At 41.6% G+C, this 19,699-nt stretch overlaps 1 protein-coding gene across 1 annotated transcript in view; it reads left to right on the top strand.

The window, feature by feature from the left end:
* Nucleotides 1–19,699, top strand: part of BTK (Bruton tyrosine kinase) — a 55,182-nt gene that overhangs the window by 13,967 nt on the left and 21,516 nt on the right. The window contains exons 2-5 of the mRNA XM_053580170.1: nt 5,049–5,215; nt 6,014–6,112; nt 11,293–11,361; nt 14,642–14,723. Of these exons, the coding sequence (XP_053436145.1) occupies nt 5,075–5,215; nt 6,014–6,112; nt 11,293–11,361; nt 14,642–14,723 (391 nt within the window). The 5' untranslated portion in view covers nt 5,049–5,074. The remainder of the gene's footprint in view (nt 1–5,048; nt 5,216–6,013; nt 6,113–11,292; nt 11,362–14,641; nt 14,724–19,699) is intronic.

Raw genomic sequence — 19,699 nt, 5'->3', positions numbered from 1 at the left:
GAAATGATCTGGAGAGACACATTTCATTATACCTAACACTCACTGCATCAGCATCCCATCCAGTTCTTGTCCATGGATGATGTACACAGAGGAAGGACAAGCTCATTACAAAGTTCTCTTTCAGTGATGGCTTACGTTGGTTTAGTGCCTGTGACCCTGGCAGTGTCCAGTGTCTTTCACTTCCAGTTCAAGTATCCATGTGTTTCTGGGCAGCGTTCCTGCTCAGTGTGATCCTCAGATGGCTTCCCTCGCCACCCAGAGTGTGGTCCCTGGCCGCCTCCTTCTCCTGCTCTGCAAGCCCGAAACTCACTTGTCTGGAGCCAGGGGTTAGTCGTGGGGTGTGTGTGCACGTGCACAACTGTGCATGTGCAAGTGCGTTTGCCAACTCAGGAATTGTCTCCTCCCTGCCTGGCTAGTGAGAGGTGGGACGGTAATGGTCCTCCTGCTGGCTTCAGCAAGGCCCGTTGAGTGACTGCCCTACCTATTCACTGTCTTTCTGGGTCACTTCCCCCGTAGTTGCGGGCATGCTGCCTTCAGCTGGCTTCCCTGAGGGAGGAAAACACTGGATTAGGGGAAATGTTTCGATCGCTTTTGCCATTACCTACGTCTGTCAGCGTAGATGATCAGAAGCTGTTACTGGTGATTACAGATGAGATAAGTACTCCCAGAACAACTTTCCAGAATTGTCTAATGATTATTTCTAAGGAGTTAAGTAGTAGTTTGGCAAAGCATCGATAAAATAAAGGTACATTTTCAAGTAAAAAAAAAATATATATATATGCTTCTATGAAGGATTTGTCTTAAAGTTACATCTAAACAATTAGTAATGAATAAATACCATGCAAATTGGTAGACCTGATCAGAAGGCACACGTTTTTAAGCCAGAGGAGAAAAGACATCATTTAGTGCTTATTTTATCCTATGAGATTGTTGTGGTGAGTGTGAGAGCCTTGGGGGGGGAGCTTGTTCGTTCACTCACACTCACCGTAGGTGCTCCTGTTAGCTAACCACCTCCATGTGACTCGGGAACTGCTGGTGAGAGCCATGTGAGATTTTGTACACTGGGTATGGAAGAAGTTAATTTTATGTTTATTACTATTACTTAAAAAAAAAAATACATCCACCATCCGATTGGCTGGTACCTGAACGTTGTATTTAGAATAAGCATTTTTATATTTAAAGCCCTATTCTCCCTTCTGCTTTTTTAGCAAAGTGGAATGAAGGCTAATGTGCTTGCTTTATTTTTGTAATTTTGAATTTTGTAGCTTTTACAGCAAGAAACCATTGTTCTAACGAGGCAGGCAGTTCTAGTATATAAACACAACTTTACTAAACAGAACACGCTTCTCCCAATGTGTCTGGCAGTCTTTGTTGTTGTTCATACTGGGGATAAAGGGGACCTAGGCTAGCAGTTCTAAGGTAACATTCTTTAAGCATATCTTAAAATAGCATTTAAGTAAATGGTCTGATTTCTACATAATTGCACTGAACTGTCATTTTTCTTTTTTAAGGTGTTTAAATAAGCTCAGCCGATTGAAGACACTGGCTCCCTGTGTGCCAGTGTGCTTGGGTTTAGTAGCTTATAGCATTATTTATGAAGGAAAAACATATAAATATGAAGTACCTCATGTTGAATGTTATTGTACTGTATTTTTAATGTAACAGTGCAGATCTTGTTAGACACCTGAATGTGTATAATCACGTTAAATGCAAATAAAATAAAACTAGTTCATAAAAAAAAAACAGACATAGCTTCTAGAAAGGCTTGTCTTATAGGAAATAAGAGCAGAGGCCAAGATTAAAGCAGCTGCTGGGTCTGAGCAGAGAATGTATCTACCAAGAGCCCACAAAAAAACTAAAGGTAGTACCTGGTGTGCTTTACTCAGCTAAAGGAAGCACAACTGAACGCGGTTTGTTGGGATGCTTCTGATCCCATTTATTGGTAATGCTATTCAGTTTTATCAGAGTTTTATTTTGTTTTCTGTAATTTGTCTTTGTGAGAAGGAGGTACTTAATTGTAATTTACTACGAGAACAAACGTTGTATTATTACAGGGATCTCAAGGAGTTGGCAGTTTCTGAGAACTGAGTACTTTTACTTGGTTGCCACTACTTCTAGGTAAATGAACAATTGTAACATTAAAAGGAATCTCTTTGGAGTTTGAGCTGAAAATGAATGTTACAAAGGGACTAAGTGGCTGTAAACACTCATCAGTTTGTCATTTCCCCGAGAGACTATTTAAACCAGGAAGTCAGGGAAGAGAGCTGTGTGGCAGGGTATGGAGAAAGGTTTGCACTTTTGCCCAATATTTCTCAAAAGATCATTTACAAGATATTGAACTAATCTGGCACCAGACTATGATGGCAAAGTGATTATTCTGAGCATCTCTGGTGTTCCTTTAATCATTTTTTTTGTTTCCCCAGTATGATAATAGAACTTTCTATACCACAGGAAAGAGCAAAATAACAGTGTAGATAGTCCCCAGGCTTTGATAAAAACCACTCCCTTGCTTTCCTAGTGTGAGCAATAATCTGTGCTTGAAAAGTAAAAAACAAACAAAGCGCCCCTGCTATTTATTCTGCCACCCAAAGCATAAGGAGTTTGGTTTAAGAAAACAAATCTTACCACCCTGTAGGAAAAAACTCTGCCTCTAACAAAAGCTGAGGAGAGGGTGGGTGATTTTTCATTAGTTTCTTAGTGCTCTTTTTTTTTGAGACAGAGCCTCAAGCCATCGCCCCTGAGTAGAGTGCCATGGTGTCATGGCTTACAGCAACCTCCAACTCCTGGGTTTAAGCAATTCTCTTGCCTTAGCGTCCCAAGTATCTGGGACTACAGACACCCACCACAGTGCCTGGCCATTTTTTGGTTGTACTTGTCATTACCGTTTGGCAGGCCGGGGCTGGATTTGAACCTGCCAGCTCTGATGTATGTGTCTGGTGCCTTAGCTGCTTGAGCTACAGGCACTGAGCCTCTTTTTTTTTGTAGAGACAGAGTTTCACTTTATTGCCCTCGGTAGAGTGCCGTGGCATCACACAGCTCACAGCAACCTCCAACTCCTGGGCTTAGGCGATTATCCTGCCTCAGCCTCCCGAGTAGCTGGGACTACAGGCGCCTGCCACAACGCCCGGCTATTTTTTTTGTTGCAGTTTGGCCGGGGCTGGGTTTGAACCCGCCACCCTCGGTATATGGGGCTGGCGCCCTGCTCACTGAGCCACAGGCGCCGCCCAGAGTCTCCTTTTTTTTTTTTTTTTAGACAGAGTTTCACTCTGTCATCCTGGGTAGAGTGCTGTGGTGTCATAGCTCACATCAACCTGAAACTCCTAGACTCAAGTGATCCTCTTACCTCAACCTTGCAAGTAGTTGGGACTATAGGCACCAGCCACAATGCCCAGCTATTTTTAGAGATAAGGTCTCTCTCTTGCTCAGGCTGGTCTCGAACTCCTGAGCTCAAGAAAACCATCCTCCTTAGCCTCCTAGAGTGCTAGGATTACAGGCATGAGCCACCATGCTCCATTTTTATGAGAGTATTGGTTGTTTGTTTTCATTGTGTGTGTGTGTGTGTGTGTGAGAGAGAGAGAGAGAGAGAGAGAGAGAGAGAGAGAGATGGGTCTCACTATGTTGCCCAGGCTGGTCGTGAATTCCTAGGCTCAAGTGATATTCCCACTTCAGCCTTCTGAATATCTGGGACTATAGGCACATGCCACTATGCCTGGCTTATTTTCACATTACCTTTCAAAAGAAAGTTTGGAATTTGCAGGCACAGTGGCTTATGCCTGTAATCCTAGCACTCTGGGAGGTCGAGGTAGGTGGATTGCTTAAGCTCAGGTGTTTGAGACCAGCCTGAACAAGAGAGAGACCTGGTCTATAAAAATAGCCAGGCATTGCAGTGGGTGCCTGTAGTACCAGCTACTCAGTAGGCTGAGGCAAGAGAATCCCTTGAGCCCAAGAGTTTGAGGTTGCTGTGAGCTAAGACGCCATGACACTCTACCGAGGGTGACAAAGTAAAACTCTGTCTCAAAATAGTAATAATAATAATAATGAAATTAAAAAAGAAAGTTTGGAATTAGTAATAATATAAGATTGTATATAAACTGTAGATGAATGACTGATATGAATTATTGTCTAGTGTAAATAAAGAAGCCAGTGGTGATTTGTTGGGACTTTCTTTGCCTTTCTGTATTTCAGTTGCCTAAAATGAATCCTTCTGGAGTACTGTAAGTTTGGGGAGGCTAAATAAGTTACTTTTCATAAATGAAAAGACTGGCATCTATAGCAGTCATACAGTTGGGAAAAGGGTCAAAACACAATGATGCCCCATGATCATATCAATGTATACAGTTATGATTCAATAAAAATAAATAAAAAATAAATAAATAATTAAAAAAAAACACACAACTACTGTCTCCATCCCTAAAAATTGTGTTCTCAACTTTAGAATGAAGCTTCTATCCTTTGTAGCTCAGTCAGTGGGTGATGGGCAAAATCAGTTAGTTGGGTGGCAGTTAGTGTGTGTCCATAACTGCAGGTGCAGCCTCCATAGCCTTATTAGACCCCTTGGTTACAGACCCAGTGGGACAATATTTGAAAAATTACATTCACTGTCTGGGAAACTGGGAACTGAAAGGCTGATATCTGCCTCAGTGGAGTTCTAGCACCTGCATTATCCCTTCTGGGGATATCAAGGCCAATAGCTGTGAAGAGGCCTTTGCTATCCACAGATGCTATGTGTATAATCGAAGGGTGAAGAATATAAAGCTGCCTCTACACATTACCAACCACACAGGTGTGTGTCATTTGACATCTAGAGCTTTCCACTGCCGTATACAAGAACCTTGTTTACATGAACTCACAATGTAGAACAATTCAGTGTGCATCAATGGATATATCTGAAAATTGACAGACCTGGGGATTGTGGAAGGAGGGTGTCAAGGTAGGAAGAAGTTTCTTTGTCAGCTCTGCACATTTTCATTCCATTTAAAACTGGTAGCTAGGTTGAGGTAGGATGAGGATTAACTTGCTGAGGCCTCAAGAATTTTCATTATCAACAGCACACAGTGAGCTCCTGAAAGAAGCTATGGCTACGGTGATACTGGAGAGCATCTTTCTGAAACGATCTCAGCAGAAAAAGAAAACATCACCTCTAAATTTCAAGAAGCGCCTTTTTCTTTTGACTATGAACAAACTTTCCTACTATGAGTATGACTTTGATCGTGGGGTAAGTTTCTCCACTGTGAAACCTGAGTTTCAAGATTTCAAGTTCTCAGCCTTAGATCTTCCCTTAGATGTGGTGGCTCATGCCTGTAATCCCAGCACTCTGGGAGGTGAAGGCAGGTGGATTGCTTGAGCTCAGGAGTTCCAGACCAGCCTGAGCCAGAGCGAGAGACTCCATCTCTAAAAATAGCCAGGCATTGTAAATGGCGCCTGTAGTCCCAGCTACTTGGGAAGCTGAGGCAAGAGAATCCCTTGAGTCCAAAAGTTTGAGGTTGCTGTGAGTTATGATGCCATGGCACTCTATTGAAGGTGACAAAGTAAAACTCTGTCTCAAAAAAAAGGAAGGAAGGAAGGAAGGAAGGAGGGAGGGAGGGAGGGAGGAAGAAAGAAAAGAAAGGAAGGAAGGAAGAAAGAAAACTTTGGTAGGAGGAGGGAGATGAAATGAACTTGTAAGTACATTCAAACTCAGAAAAATATTTCCTAGCCTAGAACGTGCTACAACACTGTTGAGGCAAAAATTCAAAGGTGCTAAGGAAGCCACAGGGACAATCTTATTATGGAATCTTGCAATTGGTGGGCACTCATTAGATGACTGTTGAGAATAAAACCTGAGAGTGCCCTCCATTCGGTTGTCAAAGAAGGTTAGATTTATAGATCTGGAAGGGTTCTTTTTCCCCAAAAATGACAGGTCTTGATACAGAGTGTGGGTGCCACCTCACTACGCTGAATGATAAGATAACAAAATCTAGTCACTTAATTGCTTAATCACTCAATATTCTTCCATTTTCTTCCTTATTGTCAGAGAAAAGGCAGTAAGAAGGGTTCAATAGACGTGGAGAAGATTACCTGTGTTGAAACAGTGGTTCCTGAAAAAAATCCTCCCCCTGAAAGACAGATTCCGGTAAGAAAAGTCCAGTGTCAGAGAGGGAGTAGCAGATTAGCAGATTTTAAGATATTTGGAACAGTTAAATTCTCTATAAATAGAGTGGTGATGCTGTGCAAGGTGGAATACAGTCAAGCTCCCTTATAAAATTCTTCATTTGATCACATATTGGTTTATAATCTCAACCTCTTTCCTCTTATGTAGAACATCTCACTTAATCTGAAAAATTTGTTAACACCAATCTTAAAATGATGCTATATTGGGCAGCACCTGTGGCTCAGTGAGTAGGGCACCGGCCCCATATACGGAGGGTGGCAGGTTCAAAACCACCTGTGGCCAAACTGCAACAAAAAAATAGCTGGGCGTTGTGGTGGGCACCTCTAGTCCCAGCTACTCGGGAAGCTGAGGCAAGAGAATTGCCTAAGACCAAGAGCTGGAAGTTGCTGTGAGCTATGACGCCACAGCACTCTACCAAGGGCAACAGAGTGAGACTCTGTCTCCAAAAAAAAAAAAAAAAACTGATGCTATATCAAGTTTTCAAACTGGTCAGAGATGATTGCTTTCACTTCCTCAGTTACCAGAATCAGATTTAGAGGCTTGAATAAGTCTGAATGCCAGAATCCTAGAGCTCTGAGTCACGTGAAATTATTTAATATCTCAGTGTTTATTCTCCTCTTCCCTTCCAGAGCCTCTCCAAGGCATAAAACCTACTGACATTTCAGTTGATTTTTTTTTTTTTTAATTTATTGCTGGGGATTCATTGAGGGTACAAGAAACCAGGTTACACTGATTGCATTTGTTAGGTAAAGTCCCTCTTACAATCGTGTCTTGTCCCCAAAAGGTGTGGCACACACCAAGACCCCACCCCCCTCCCTCCTTCCCTCTCTCTGCTCTTCCTCTCCCCACCCCTCCCTCCTTCTTTCTCTCTCTGCTTTCCCCTTCCCCCACCCCCACCATGTCATTAATTGTCCCCATATCAAAATTGAGTGCATAGGATTCATGCTTCTCCATTCAGTTGATTTTTTTTTTTTTTGGTTGAAGCCATCATTGTTGTTTGGTGGGCCCAGGCTGGATTCGAACCCGCCAGCTCAGGTGTATGTAGCTGGCACTTTAGTCACTTGAGCCACAGGCACCGAGCCTCAATTGATTTTTTTTTTTTTTTGGTGGTTTTTGGCCGGGGCTAGGTATGAACCCGCCACCTCCGGCATATGGGACTGGCGCCCTACTCCTTGAGCCACAGGCTCCACCCTATTTTTTTTTTTAATATTATTTCTTGGTATTTTCCTGATTATAAGAGTAATGCATATTTATTACAGAAACAATATTACATATATTTTAAAAGCACAAAAAGAAGATAAAATGATGAATAATCCCGTTATTAAACTAAAACAACTATTAACATCATGGTGTATATAGACTTACAGATTTTTTTTCCTCTAGGAACAGATACACACACACACATATATATTATACAGGATGGACATAAAGTTTGTGTGCAATTTAAAATAGTTTAACATAGTAAATTGCATACAAACTTTATGTCCACTCTGTATATATTTTGGGTTTTTTTCTGCAGTTTTGGCTGGGGCTGGGTTTGAACCCGCCACTTCCGGCATATGGGGCCAGTGCCCCACCCCTTTGAGCCACAGGAGCCGCCCGACCACCCTGTATATTTAAAATATAGAATCAGGGTGGCGCCTGTGGCTCAGTGAGTAGGGCGCTGGCCCTATATACCGAGGGTGGCGGGTTCAAACCCAGCCCCGGCTGAACTGCAACCAAAAAATGCCAGGCGTTGTGGCGGGCGCCTGTAGTCCCAGCTGCTCGGGAGGCTGAGGCAGGAGAATCGTAGAAGCCCAAGAGCTGGAGGTTGCTGTGAGTCCTGTGATATCATGGCACTCTACCGAGGGCGGTAAAGTGAGACTCTGTCTCTACAAAAATAAATAAATAAAATATAGAATCATACTCCATATCTTGCTTTGTAGCCTACTTTTTCAGTTTGACAATATATGGAAAACTTTTCCCCATGACAATAGATACTCCTTAATAACATGATTTTTATGACTGCATGGCATTCCCTATCATGAATGTCTTATAATTTATTTAATTCATCTCCTATTACTACATATTTAGTTTATTTCCAATTACTTGATAGTATAAACCATGTTGAAAGGAACAAGCTTGCACACATCTTTCTGTACTTTCTTATGCTTTTCCTTATAAGAAATTCTTAGAAGTAAAATTTTGTTTTTGTTTTTATGAAATCTGTGCAGTTGGGTTATTGTATTTTATTTTCCAGAAGTAGAATTTTAATTTTATATACTCCTAAAAGCTATAAATGAGAGTATCTATCTCTGTACATTTCTTCTAACATTGGATATTTTAAATATTATCAGTTATTGGTTAATTTTGACAGCCAGGAAAAATACCATTTCATTGATGATTTATTTTGCAATTGTTTTTTGTTGTAAGTTTAGTCTACCATTCATTTATACTTTTTCTTTTTTTTCATTTTAAATATATTTATTTATTTTTATTTATCTATTTATTTATTTATTTTGCAGTTTTTGGCCAGGGCTGGGCTTGAACCCTCCACCTCCGGCATATGGGGCTGGTGCCCTACTCCTTTGAGCCACAGGTGCCACCCCATTTTATATTTTTTCATTTGTGAATTACCTGTTAATGTTTGGGCCCACTTTTCTTTTCTTTTCTTTCTTTCTGTTTTTTTTTGAGACAGGGCCTCAAGCTGTCACCCTGGGGAGAGTGCTATGGCATCACAGCTCACAGAAACCTCCAACTCCTGGGCTCAAGTGATTCTCCTGCCTCTGCCTCCCAAGTAGCTGGGACTACAGGCACCCACCACAATGCCCAGCTATTTTTTTTTTTTTTTTGGTTGCAGCCGTCATTGTTGTTTGATGGGCCCAGGCTGGATTTGAACCCGCCAGCTCAGATGTATGTGGCTGGCACCTTAGCTGCTTGAGCCACAGGTGCCAAGCCAGGCCCACTTTTCTTTTTCTTTCTTTCTTTTCTTTTTTTTTTTTTTTTTTGACAGAGTCTCACCCTGTTACCCTGGGTACAGTGCCATGGCAGGCATCATCATACCTCACAGCAACCTCAAACTTTTGGGCTCAAGGGATCCTCCTGCCTTAGCCTCCCAAGTGGCTGGAACAATATGCATGCACTACCATGCCTGGCTAGTTTTTCTATTTTTGGTAGTGATGGGGTCTCACTCTTGCTCAGGCTGGTCTTGAACTCCTAAGCTCAAGCAATCCACCTACTTTGGCCTCCTAGAGTTCTAAGATTACAGGTGTGGCCCACTTTTCTATTGACATACTTATTTTATTCCTAGTACTTTTAAAGAGATCTTGATATAAGAATATTAATAGGTGGCACTTGTAGGTCAGTGCGTAGGGTGCCGGCCATATACACAGAGGCTAACGGGTTTTAACCCAGCCTGGGCATGCTAAAGAACAATGACAACTGCAACAACAGAAAAAAAATAGCCGGGCATTGTGGTGGGCACCTGTAGTCTCAGCTACTTGGGAGGTTGAGGCAAGAGAATCGCTTAAGCCAAAGAGTTTGAGGTTGCCGTGAGCTGCAATGCCATGGTACTCTACCCAGAGCAACAGCTTGAGACCTTGTCTCAAAAAAAAAAAAAAAAGAAAGACAGAAAGAAAAGGAATATTAATCCTTCAACTGTAATATATGTTGAAAATATTTTCCCAGTTTATCTTTTTTTTTTTTTTTTTTTTTTTGCCATACAGGGTTTTTAAATCTATGTCATCAAATTAATTCACCTTTTTTTTTCTTTTCTTCTTTTTCAATCTCATATTTTATTTTCATTTCACTGGGTTTGGGGGAGAGAAGGAGTTATAAGTATGTAGAATGCAACATTTGTGTCTCTCATGTACAATCAGGGTTCAGGCTCAAAATTTCTTTAAGTTTGAGATCTACAATACCACTGCTGCTGAGGTCGGAGGACAGCCATGGAAAAGGTAGGAAACAGGCATGGAGCTGATCATGGAGGGCTTATGGCCCAGGGGTTCCATTCAGGGACCTGAGGATTCTGCATGAAAATCACAGGTGGGGGAAAGCACAGCAGCTCCTGAAGGGGTACAGGGATGCCACTGGCCTGAACCTTGTACTGGGTAGGTGGAAGGTTGGCTCTTTCTGCACAGGGAGGATCTGAGAAGTGATTGTGCTCCCAATTATATCCCAAGATCCTGTGTAAGGCCTCTCTATAAGGACATGGCAAGAGGTGACTCCTTGGTTTCCGGTTGGCCTCGTGAATAGTCCAGTACAAATCTTGTAAATTTATCATCATCTGGAAACACTATTGCCAGCTTTTCTTTATGCCCCTCTTCTTGAGATGCTGGACAATTGCTTTTGCCAGCTTTTGATTCTTCTTTCTCCTCCTAAAGAGTACTTCATATTCAAGGAATTCCCATTCTTCCAGGAAAGTCTGGATGTTGTGATCACTCAGAGATGTAACTAATTGGCCTGAGAACCTTTTTGGTCCCTGGGTTTCTTTTTTCTCCTTTACATTCTGAGGACTTTGGATACTTTTACTTTGAAGTGTCACCATCTCCATTTGCATTCCTGGTTTTTCTCTCATGATATTCTTCTCTGCAGCTATGGAACCTAAATTGGGGTTGGCTTTCACTCCAAGTTTCTGGAATCCCAGTGAGTAAGAAGGTCCCAGAACGAAATGTGTTTGTTTCCCTTTGCTTCTGCAGTCTCTGACCTTTCTCTTAACAGTTCTAACCTTTACCATTTATATTTGAAAGGCCTTGCCATTCATAAGACTATATAAATGGTCACTTATATTTGTTCTCATTCATAGTTTCATTTTTTATATTAAGCTCTTGAATCCATCTGGAATTTACTTTGATGTATGTTGTGAAATAGCTCCCTAACTCCTCTCCTCCTCCCAATATTAGTGGCTAAATGTTTGTCCCAGCATCAATTATGGAGAAACCTTTCTTTTCCCAATGATTTGAAGTGCCTGAGGCATTCTTCAGTGAGTACATGCTGGGCTCAAGGGCTATGTGTCCCGAATAGGCTATAGGAAATAATCACTAAGTATTGGCATTGTCTGTGCAGGAGAAACTTCTGAAGCCACAGTAAAAGACTCACACCTAAGGAAATCTAGAAAAGAGCAGTACATCAAGCAATAACCATGCTTTCTTACTATATTACAGAGAAGGGGTGAGGAGTCCAGTGAAATGGAGCAGATTTCAATCATTGAAAGGTTTCCTTATCCCTTCCAGGTGAGTTACTTTCTCTTGTCAGCTCTTAAAAGGACCCTGTAACGCAATCATTCGGGTTGGAGTCCAGGGTAGAAGGAAGGATACTATGTCCCAGAGAAAGGAATTTGAAGTGGAAAAGGAGGCTGAACCAAGAAATCAGAGTGGCCTGAGCTGAGAATGTTTGCTTTTCTATTTTCCCAATCTAATATAGTTTCTTTTAGTCTGTACCTCACAAAGAATGCATAGTAGCACCAATTCCATTAAACATGGCTCGTCTATGATAACTGCATTGAGAAAGATGCTCTGCTAATTGAGTGAGCATTTCACTTCCTTCTAGTTCTGACTATCTGTCTTATGGTGGTCATGTGGGTTGAAAAAAACAGAAAAGGGGAGGTAAGGAGTAATATTAGGAAGTTCAGTATGGGGAAGGCTTATTAAACTTAGACTAAACCTAAACTCTATCCTACACTTAAATAGTTGAAGTGTCACATAGGCATCTGTTTAGTGGATGCAGTGTAAACCATAAAGGAGAGCAAGAGCTACAGATTCGATCTTCAATCGGGCTTGCTTATATCCTGAGAACTGTATGGGCCACATGTTGTGAATATAGAAGCCTCTGCAACAGTGAAAGCCAAAAAAGGAAGTGGAAAGTCTCAGGGGAGGGGGCTTTCTATCATGGATTTATGAGCACAGCAAGACTAACAAGCAAAGAGAAAAATGCAAAAGGATCTTGTTCATGTCCCTAACTATACTGAGGTTATAAAAACTGTGGAGGACAGGTGTCATAGACACAGTTTTTACTACCATCGTCTTTCAACAAGATGACATTGTTTGACTGCACTAGTGGATAATGCTGAACAGCAGATAATTGAAAATTAATTTATATTTAACTTTAGAATCTCTTATATGTGGGGGCAGTGCCTGTGGCTCAGTGAGGAGGGCGCCAGCCCCATATACTGAGGGTGGCGAGTTCGAACCAGGCCCTAGCCAAACGGCAACAAAAAATAGCCAGGCGTTGTGGCTGGCACCTGTAGTCCCAGCTACTCGGGAGGCTAAGGCAAGAGAATCGCCTAAGCCCAGGAGTTGGAGGTTGCTGTGAGCTGTGACGCTACGGCACTCTACCGAAGGCGATAGAGTAAGACTCTGTCTCAAAAAAAAAAAAGACTCTATTATGTGATGTCCATTAGCTCTGTAGGGGTTGGAACTGCATCTTATATAGTCATGCATCTCCATGTCTGTTATGGTAAAGGTTAAAAAAAATACTACCTGAGGGTCGGAGGGAGGGGGGTGGGGCCTTGGTGTGTGTCACACTTTATGGGGGCAAGACATGATTGCAAGAGGGACTTTACCTAACAATTGCAATCAGTGTAACCTGGCTTATTGTACCCTCAATGAATCCCCAACAATAAAAAAAAAAACAAATAGGGCGGCACCCGTGGCTCAGTTGGTAAGGCGGCCGGCCCCATATACCGAGGGTGGCAGGGTTCAAACCCGGCCCCGGCCGAACTGCAACAAAAAAATAGCTGGGTGTTGTGGTGGGCGCCTGTAGTCCCAGCTACTCGGGAGGCTGAGGCAAGAGAATCGCTTAAGCCCAGGAGTTGGAGGTTGCTGTGAGCTGTGTGATGCCATGGCACTCTACTGAGGGCCATAAAGTAAGACTCTGTCTCTACAAAAAAAAAAAAAAAAAAAAAAATACTACCTGACTTGATGATAGTGCTTTATCTATATATAGCTTACTCTTTTTGAAGTAGATGTGTGGTTTCAAATTTTGTTTATTTTGGCTAATTTTGGGGAAGGGAGACCACTGGAGAGGGAAGGGGTTAGCCATGAATTAAAATTTTGTTCCATACTATCCAAGTAAATAACCTGTATGTACTAATCAAGATTTAAGTTATATTGATCATCACTTCAATTTTCTTTTATATGAACTCAAAGTTTAATAATAAGATAATTAACTGTCCTTTCTTGGATCAACAAAAATCCTATCTCCGCCAAGGAGAGTGAAAAACATTATGAACTAAGTTTACGTACAAATTAAAAAACAAGTCCAGAGGACCTAAGAGTATTCGAAAAGCTAAGAGCTTCTAAGGACTATATTCCTGAATAGGAATAATTCAGGAATTCTTCAGGAAATTCACAGGAGAGCACCACTGCTGACTGAAGCTTCTGCATTTCTTTTCTTGTTTATTTTATTTATTTATTTATTTTTGTTTGTAGAGACAGAGTCTCACTTTATCACCCTCAGTAGAGTGCTGTGGCATCACAGCTCATAGCAACCTCCAACTCCCGGGCTTAGGCAATTCTCTTGCCTCAGCCTCCCGAGTAGCTGGGACTACAGGCGCCTGCCACAAGACTCAGCTATTTTTTTGTTGCAGTTTGGCCAGGCCCGCATTTGAACCTGCCACTCTCGGTATATGGGGCCAGCGCCCTACTCACTGAGCCACAGGCGCCACCCTCTTGTTTATTTCAAGATATTACAGGGTACAAATGTTTTTGGTTACATGTATTAATTTTGTTATGCTTGAGTCAGGGTTAGAAGTGTGCCTGTCACCCGGATAGTGTTCATTGTACTCATTAGGTAGGTTTTCCCCATCCCCTCCTCCCTCCTTTCCCTTCCTTGATTTCCATCGAATTTCACTTCCCTCCATGCACACATAGTTCCAATTTGATAGTAAACGTATTTGGTGTTTGTTTTTTCCCTTCTTTATATACTTCTCTCAAAATAATGGCCTCTAATTCCATGCAAATTGTTGCAAAAGGCATTGATTCATCCATTTTTGTGCCTGAGTAATATTCTATGGTATACATATACCACATTTTGTTAATCTACTCATAAATTGATGGGCACTTGGGTTGATTCCGCATCTTTGCAATTGTGAATTGTGCTGCAATAAACATTTAGGTGCAGGTGTCTTTTTAATAAAATGACTCCTTTGCCTTTGGGTAAATACCCAGTAGTGGGATTGCCTCATGCCGGTGTGAATGCACAGAGAGAGGAATGCTTATACACTGTGGGCAGGACTGAAAATGAGTACAACCTCTATGTAAAACAGAATGGAGATTCCTCAAAAAACTAAAAGTAGACCTACCATTTGATACAACAATTCCAACACTGGGTATTTACCCAAAGGAAAAGAAGTCATTTTATCAAAGAGACACCTGCCTTTCTTTGGCTTCCACAATGAATAGGACTAAGTTGTACCTTAAAATTATTTACTTCAAGGCCTTTCTTCTTCTTCTTCTTCTTCTTTTTTTTTTTTCTGAATCCTAACTGCTGAAGTCTGTGTGTTCATTGCCTCAGGTTGTATATGATGAAGGCCCCCTTTATGTCTTCTCTCCAACTGAAGAACTGAGGAAACGTTGGATTCACCAGCTCAAAAATGGTGAGAATTATTTGGAAAATAAACTAGTTTAAAAAGAAAGGAAGAAATGAAGGAAGAAAGGAGAGAGAGAAAAGAGAATAGGTAGAGAAAAAGAAAAGAGAGAGAAGAGAGAGGGGAAGGGCAAAAGAAGAAAGGGAAGAAGGAAAGAGAAAGGTAAAGAGAGGAAGAAAGAATGGACGGAAGGGGAGAAAAAGAGAGGGAGGAGAGGATAGAGAGAGGAAAGAAGGAAGGATGGAAAAAGGGAAGAAAGGGAAGGAAGGAGGAAAAAAGGGAAGTGAGAAAAAGAAAGAGGGAGAGAGGAAGAAAAAGAAAGAAAGAAAAAAGTTTACATTTTTGCTGAGTACTAGTGATACCATTGAGTTTAGTATTCTATCCTATGAATAAAAGATAAACATACTAGACTGAGAGTTTCAACCCAGTTTTACCACCATCTCTCTATTGCAATTTTGTAAGATTGGCACCTTCATTTCTCTGTTTATAAAAAAGTTCAATTCTTTATAACTATTATAAAGGTTGTGTGGCATTCAATGGTTATGCAATATTTAGAATCCTAAGTATGAAATACCTAGCTCCAAGTAGATGATGTATGAGAGTGCTTGATGTCAGTCAGAGAACCTGTCTTCAGATCCTCTTCTACCACTTAAAAACTGTGTGACTTCTGGCAAGTAGGCTAACAAGCTTTGTTGAGGCTCAATTTCTTCTTCTCAAGAGGAATAATGATGATGCCTGCTGTACCCACCTGTTGAAGGATCAAATGAAGTAATAATGTGTGTAAAAGCACATGAAAAACTGTAAAGCACAGTACAAAAAGCACTGTACATCTCTTCATTGTGGATATTCCCCAAGGAAATATTTTGTGTTCCTTGCTTTGCAAGGACCTAAACTTGAACATAGTTTCAACATTTCACATAGACCACACAGGGTGCTCAGATAAACTTGACTGTAAATGTTTGCAGCACAGGATGCGTGCACACTTATTTGTGTGTATATATAGCCACTTGTCAAGTGACTGAGAGATTAACTGGTTGAGTTGACATCAGGAAAAGCTGCCTAGAGAAACAGGAAGGATGGCAGACTGATAATGGCATGGTTGGGTTATTGCACGACAGCCCTTTGCACATTTACATTGTGAACTCACTGGCTGACTATACCAGCCTGTTCACTCCTTTGAATGCAAATATGATTGGACAAAATTATAATTACTAAGTCTTTCAAACTGAAAGGGGAGAGGAAGGAGGAAGAAGGAAGAGAACGGTCATCTATTTTTTTAAGTTTTTAAATATTAAGGGGGTACAAATGTTTTTCAATACCTTTTATAACACTTAAATAGGGGCTTTTAGTGTACCCATTACCTGAATAGTGTTCCTGTACCTGATAGGTAGGTTTTTACCCTCTCCTCCTCCTCTCCCTCCCTTCTTGATTTTTTTTTTTTTTTTTGAGACTGAGATTCACTTTGTCGCCCTTGGTAGAGTGCCATGGCGTCACAGCTCATAGCAACCTCAAACTTTTGGGCTTAAGCAATTCTCTTGCCTCAGCGTCCCAGGTAGCTGGGACCACAGGCACCTACCACAACACCCAGCTGTTTTGGGGTTGTAGTTGTCATTGTTGTTTGGCAGGCCAGGGCCAAACCTGCCAGCTCCAAGGTATGTGGCTGGCGCCCTAGCCATTGAGCTACAAGCACTGAGACTTCCTTCTTGATTTCTAATGACCTTTACATCTCCTTGTGCCCATGTGTGCCCATCAAATAGCTCCCAATTATTAGAAAGTATATGTGGTTGGGGTTTTTTGTTTTTGTTTTTGTTTTGCAGTTTTCATTTTTTTTGGCTGGGGCTGGGTTTGAACCCACCACCTCTAGTATATGGGGCCGGCGCCCTACTCCTTTGAGCCACAGGCGCCGGCCTTGTTTTTGTTTTTGTGAGACAGAGTTCCCTCGGTAGAGTGCAGTGGCATCACAGCTCACAGCAACCTCAAACTCTTGAGCTCCAGCAATTCTCTTGCCTCAGCCTTCCTAGTAGCTGGGACTACAGGTGCCCACCACACGCCTGGCTATTTTTTTGTTTGTTTGTTTAGCGGGCCTAGGCTAGGTTTGAACCCACCAGCGCTGCCTAGTCTGGTGCCTAGTCTGCCTGGATATTTTTAGAGACAAGGTCTTGCTCTGGCTCAAAGTTGGCCATGAACTTGTGAGCTCAGGCAATCCATCTGCCTTGGCCTCCCAGAGTGCTAGATTTACAGGTGTGAGCCACCGTGCCTGCTGTGGTATTTGTTTTTCCATTCCTGAGATACTTCACTTAGAGTAATGGTCTCTGGTTCCATCCACATTGCTGCAAAAGACATTATTTCATTCCTTTTTATGGCTGAGTAGTACTTTGAGTAGAAAATGAGGAGACCACTTTTTTTTTTCTTTCTTTCTTTTTTTTTTTTTTGAGACAAAATTTCACTTGGTCACACTCAGTAGAGTGCTGTAGCGTCATAGCTCACAGCAACCTCAAACTCTTGGGCTTCAAGTGATCCCCTTGCCTCAGCCTCCCAAGTAGCTGGGATTACAGGCACCCACCACAATGCCCAGCTGTTTTTAGAGACAGGGTCTTGCTCTTGCTCAAGCTGGTCTCAAACCTGTGAGCTCAGTCAATCCACCCTCCTTGACCTCCCAGAGTGCCAGGATTATAGGCATGAGCCACCCGCCATATTTTTTTTTGCAGTTTTTTTTTTTTTTTTGGCCAGAGGTGTGTTTGAACCCACCACCTCCAGCATATGGGGCCGACGCCTTACTCCTTTGAGCCATGAATTGATGGGCACTTAGGTTGATTCCATGTCTTTGCAAATGTGAATTGTGCTGCTATAAACATCTGAGTGCAGGTGTCAGGGTCATCTATTGAATTCTTGTTCTTGGTATGTGCCAGACACTAAGCTAGATACCTTGTATTTATTATGTCATTTAATTCTCACAACTACCTTGGGCTAAAAACAATAATAATAACTAATACTTACTGAGCACTTACTATGTACCAGGCTCGGTGACAAGTGCTTCTAATGTGTTATTCATTTGATCCTCCCAATAACCTTATAAAGTATGTATTAGTCCCCTATTTTCAGATGAGGAAACTGAGGCTCAAAGCAGTTATGTAACTTACTTGTGGGCACATTGCTAATGAGTGGTGGAGCCTGCATTCTCACCAATCCCTAGGTCTGTATGACTCCAAAGCCCAAGCTCATTACATAGTTTTGTGCTGCTTGGTTGCCAAGCCCAGAAATTTCACATTTAGTTGGTTGCAAAATACTCTGAGTACGGTCATGTGAGTATTACAAATATGTGATATCCCACACCATGCAGTTCAGTGCTAGGCATGTTTTAAGAATAAAGAGCCTAAGGGTACAAAATGAGCAAACTCTTTGTAGTGCTTATTATGATCCAGGCTCTTCTCTAAATTCTTTACACATATTAACACATTTATTCTTTATATTAACCATATGAAGCAGTTGTTCTTATCATCTCCATGTTATAGATAAGAAAACTGAGTTACAGAAAGGTGAAGTAACTTGCCCAAAGGCACTCAGTTAGTAAACGGCAGGGTCAGTCTTTGAATTCAAGCTCCAGACTCCATGCTCTGAAACAATATGCTATTTCCAATCAGAGTAATATTCACAGAGACTGAGATAGAAACTACAGCAGATGTATATGTATCTACAGTATTTACTTCTTTGGTTCTCTCCACAGTGCCTCCAGTGCAGCGGTTCTCAACCTGTGGGTTGCGACCCACAGGAACTATATTAAAGTGCCGCAGCATTAGGAAAGTTGAGAACCACTTCTCTAGTGCTTTGCACACAGAAAGGGATCAATAAATAGTTACGTAAACTGATTTTTTTTTTTTGTGGGAGTAAATAATCATCACCAGCTTGGGCTCCACATTGATAAAGTACCAGGATGTGGTTTGGGAATAGGGGAAAGTGAGGCAGATTAGCTGAGGGAGAAACAAGGGAGAAAGAATGTGGCATTTCAAGTTAGCTCCTTTGTACTTCAACAAGTAATTTGAATACCATAGTTTAGTCCAATAAATATTTATTGACTATAATGTCCACTATATTCAAGGTATGAGTAATATTAAGCTTGTAAGCTTGGTTTATTAACTCAGATGATAACCATATTATGTTGATTATGCACTGCTAGCGAAGTTTGTTAGCTAAGTAAAATGACAGCAGGTGAAAACTAAAGCCAGAACATGAACAAGAGCACCATCACTTTAGCTGGGTCATTAGTGTTAGCATGCTAGGCAGAGTTTTGCCTTCTCTTCCCTTATGTTTCACTGAAGGTATTTTTTTCCAATTGCTCTACCCATATGTATGTCTTGTTAAACCTGCCTAGCTGACAACAGGATCCTAGGTGCCTCCCAACAAATCCATAAGTGCTGGGAGATTTAAGTGCTTGTCCTAACAATCCCAGAACAGTCCCAGGTGCTGGCAAGGCCAACAGCAAACTGCACCAGGCACCATGAAATCCCACTGTAGTGATGTTATGTCTTTTTTGGGTAAAATGCACCAATTGGAAATCACTAGCCCAAAAAGGGGGCCTCATCAGAATAATCAGAATACTAGTTACCTCTGCAGGGGTATTGACCATGAAAGGGCATGAGGGAGTCTTCTGAGGTGTTGGATCTGAGAGGAATTAAACTGGTATGGACCAATGTAGCTCTCAGTTCACCTCAGATATGTGCACTTTATTTATATGCATATTATACCTCAATTTAAAAAGTAGGGCCTCAGGTACTTCATATCTAGCTGCCATATTTTCTCAATGGCGCTCTCACAAAAAGGTTCTATCTCTGAGGACCTACCACATACTCTCTCTTTCCATTTCATTGAACGTGGCAGTGGCACTTCTATGTCCCAGCACCACAGATACTTGCCTATACTCTTTCTTGAAGTTTTGTTCGGTCAAGTTGAATAGAGCCTATCCTAACTGCAACTTCAAAAATAAGCAA

This window comes from Nycticebus coucang, chromosome X (genome assembly GCF_027406575.1).
Source record: "Nycticebus coucang isolate mNycCou1 chromosome X, mNycCou1.pri, whole genome shotgun sequence".
Classification (NCBI taxonomy): Eukaryota; Metazoa; Chordata; class Mammalia; order Primates; family Lorisidae; genus Nycticebus; species Nycticebus coucang.
The sequence above is the reverse complement of the archived record's forward strand: the minus strand, read 5'-3'. Positions and strand labels throughout refer to the sequence as shown.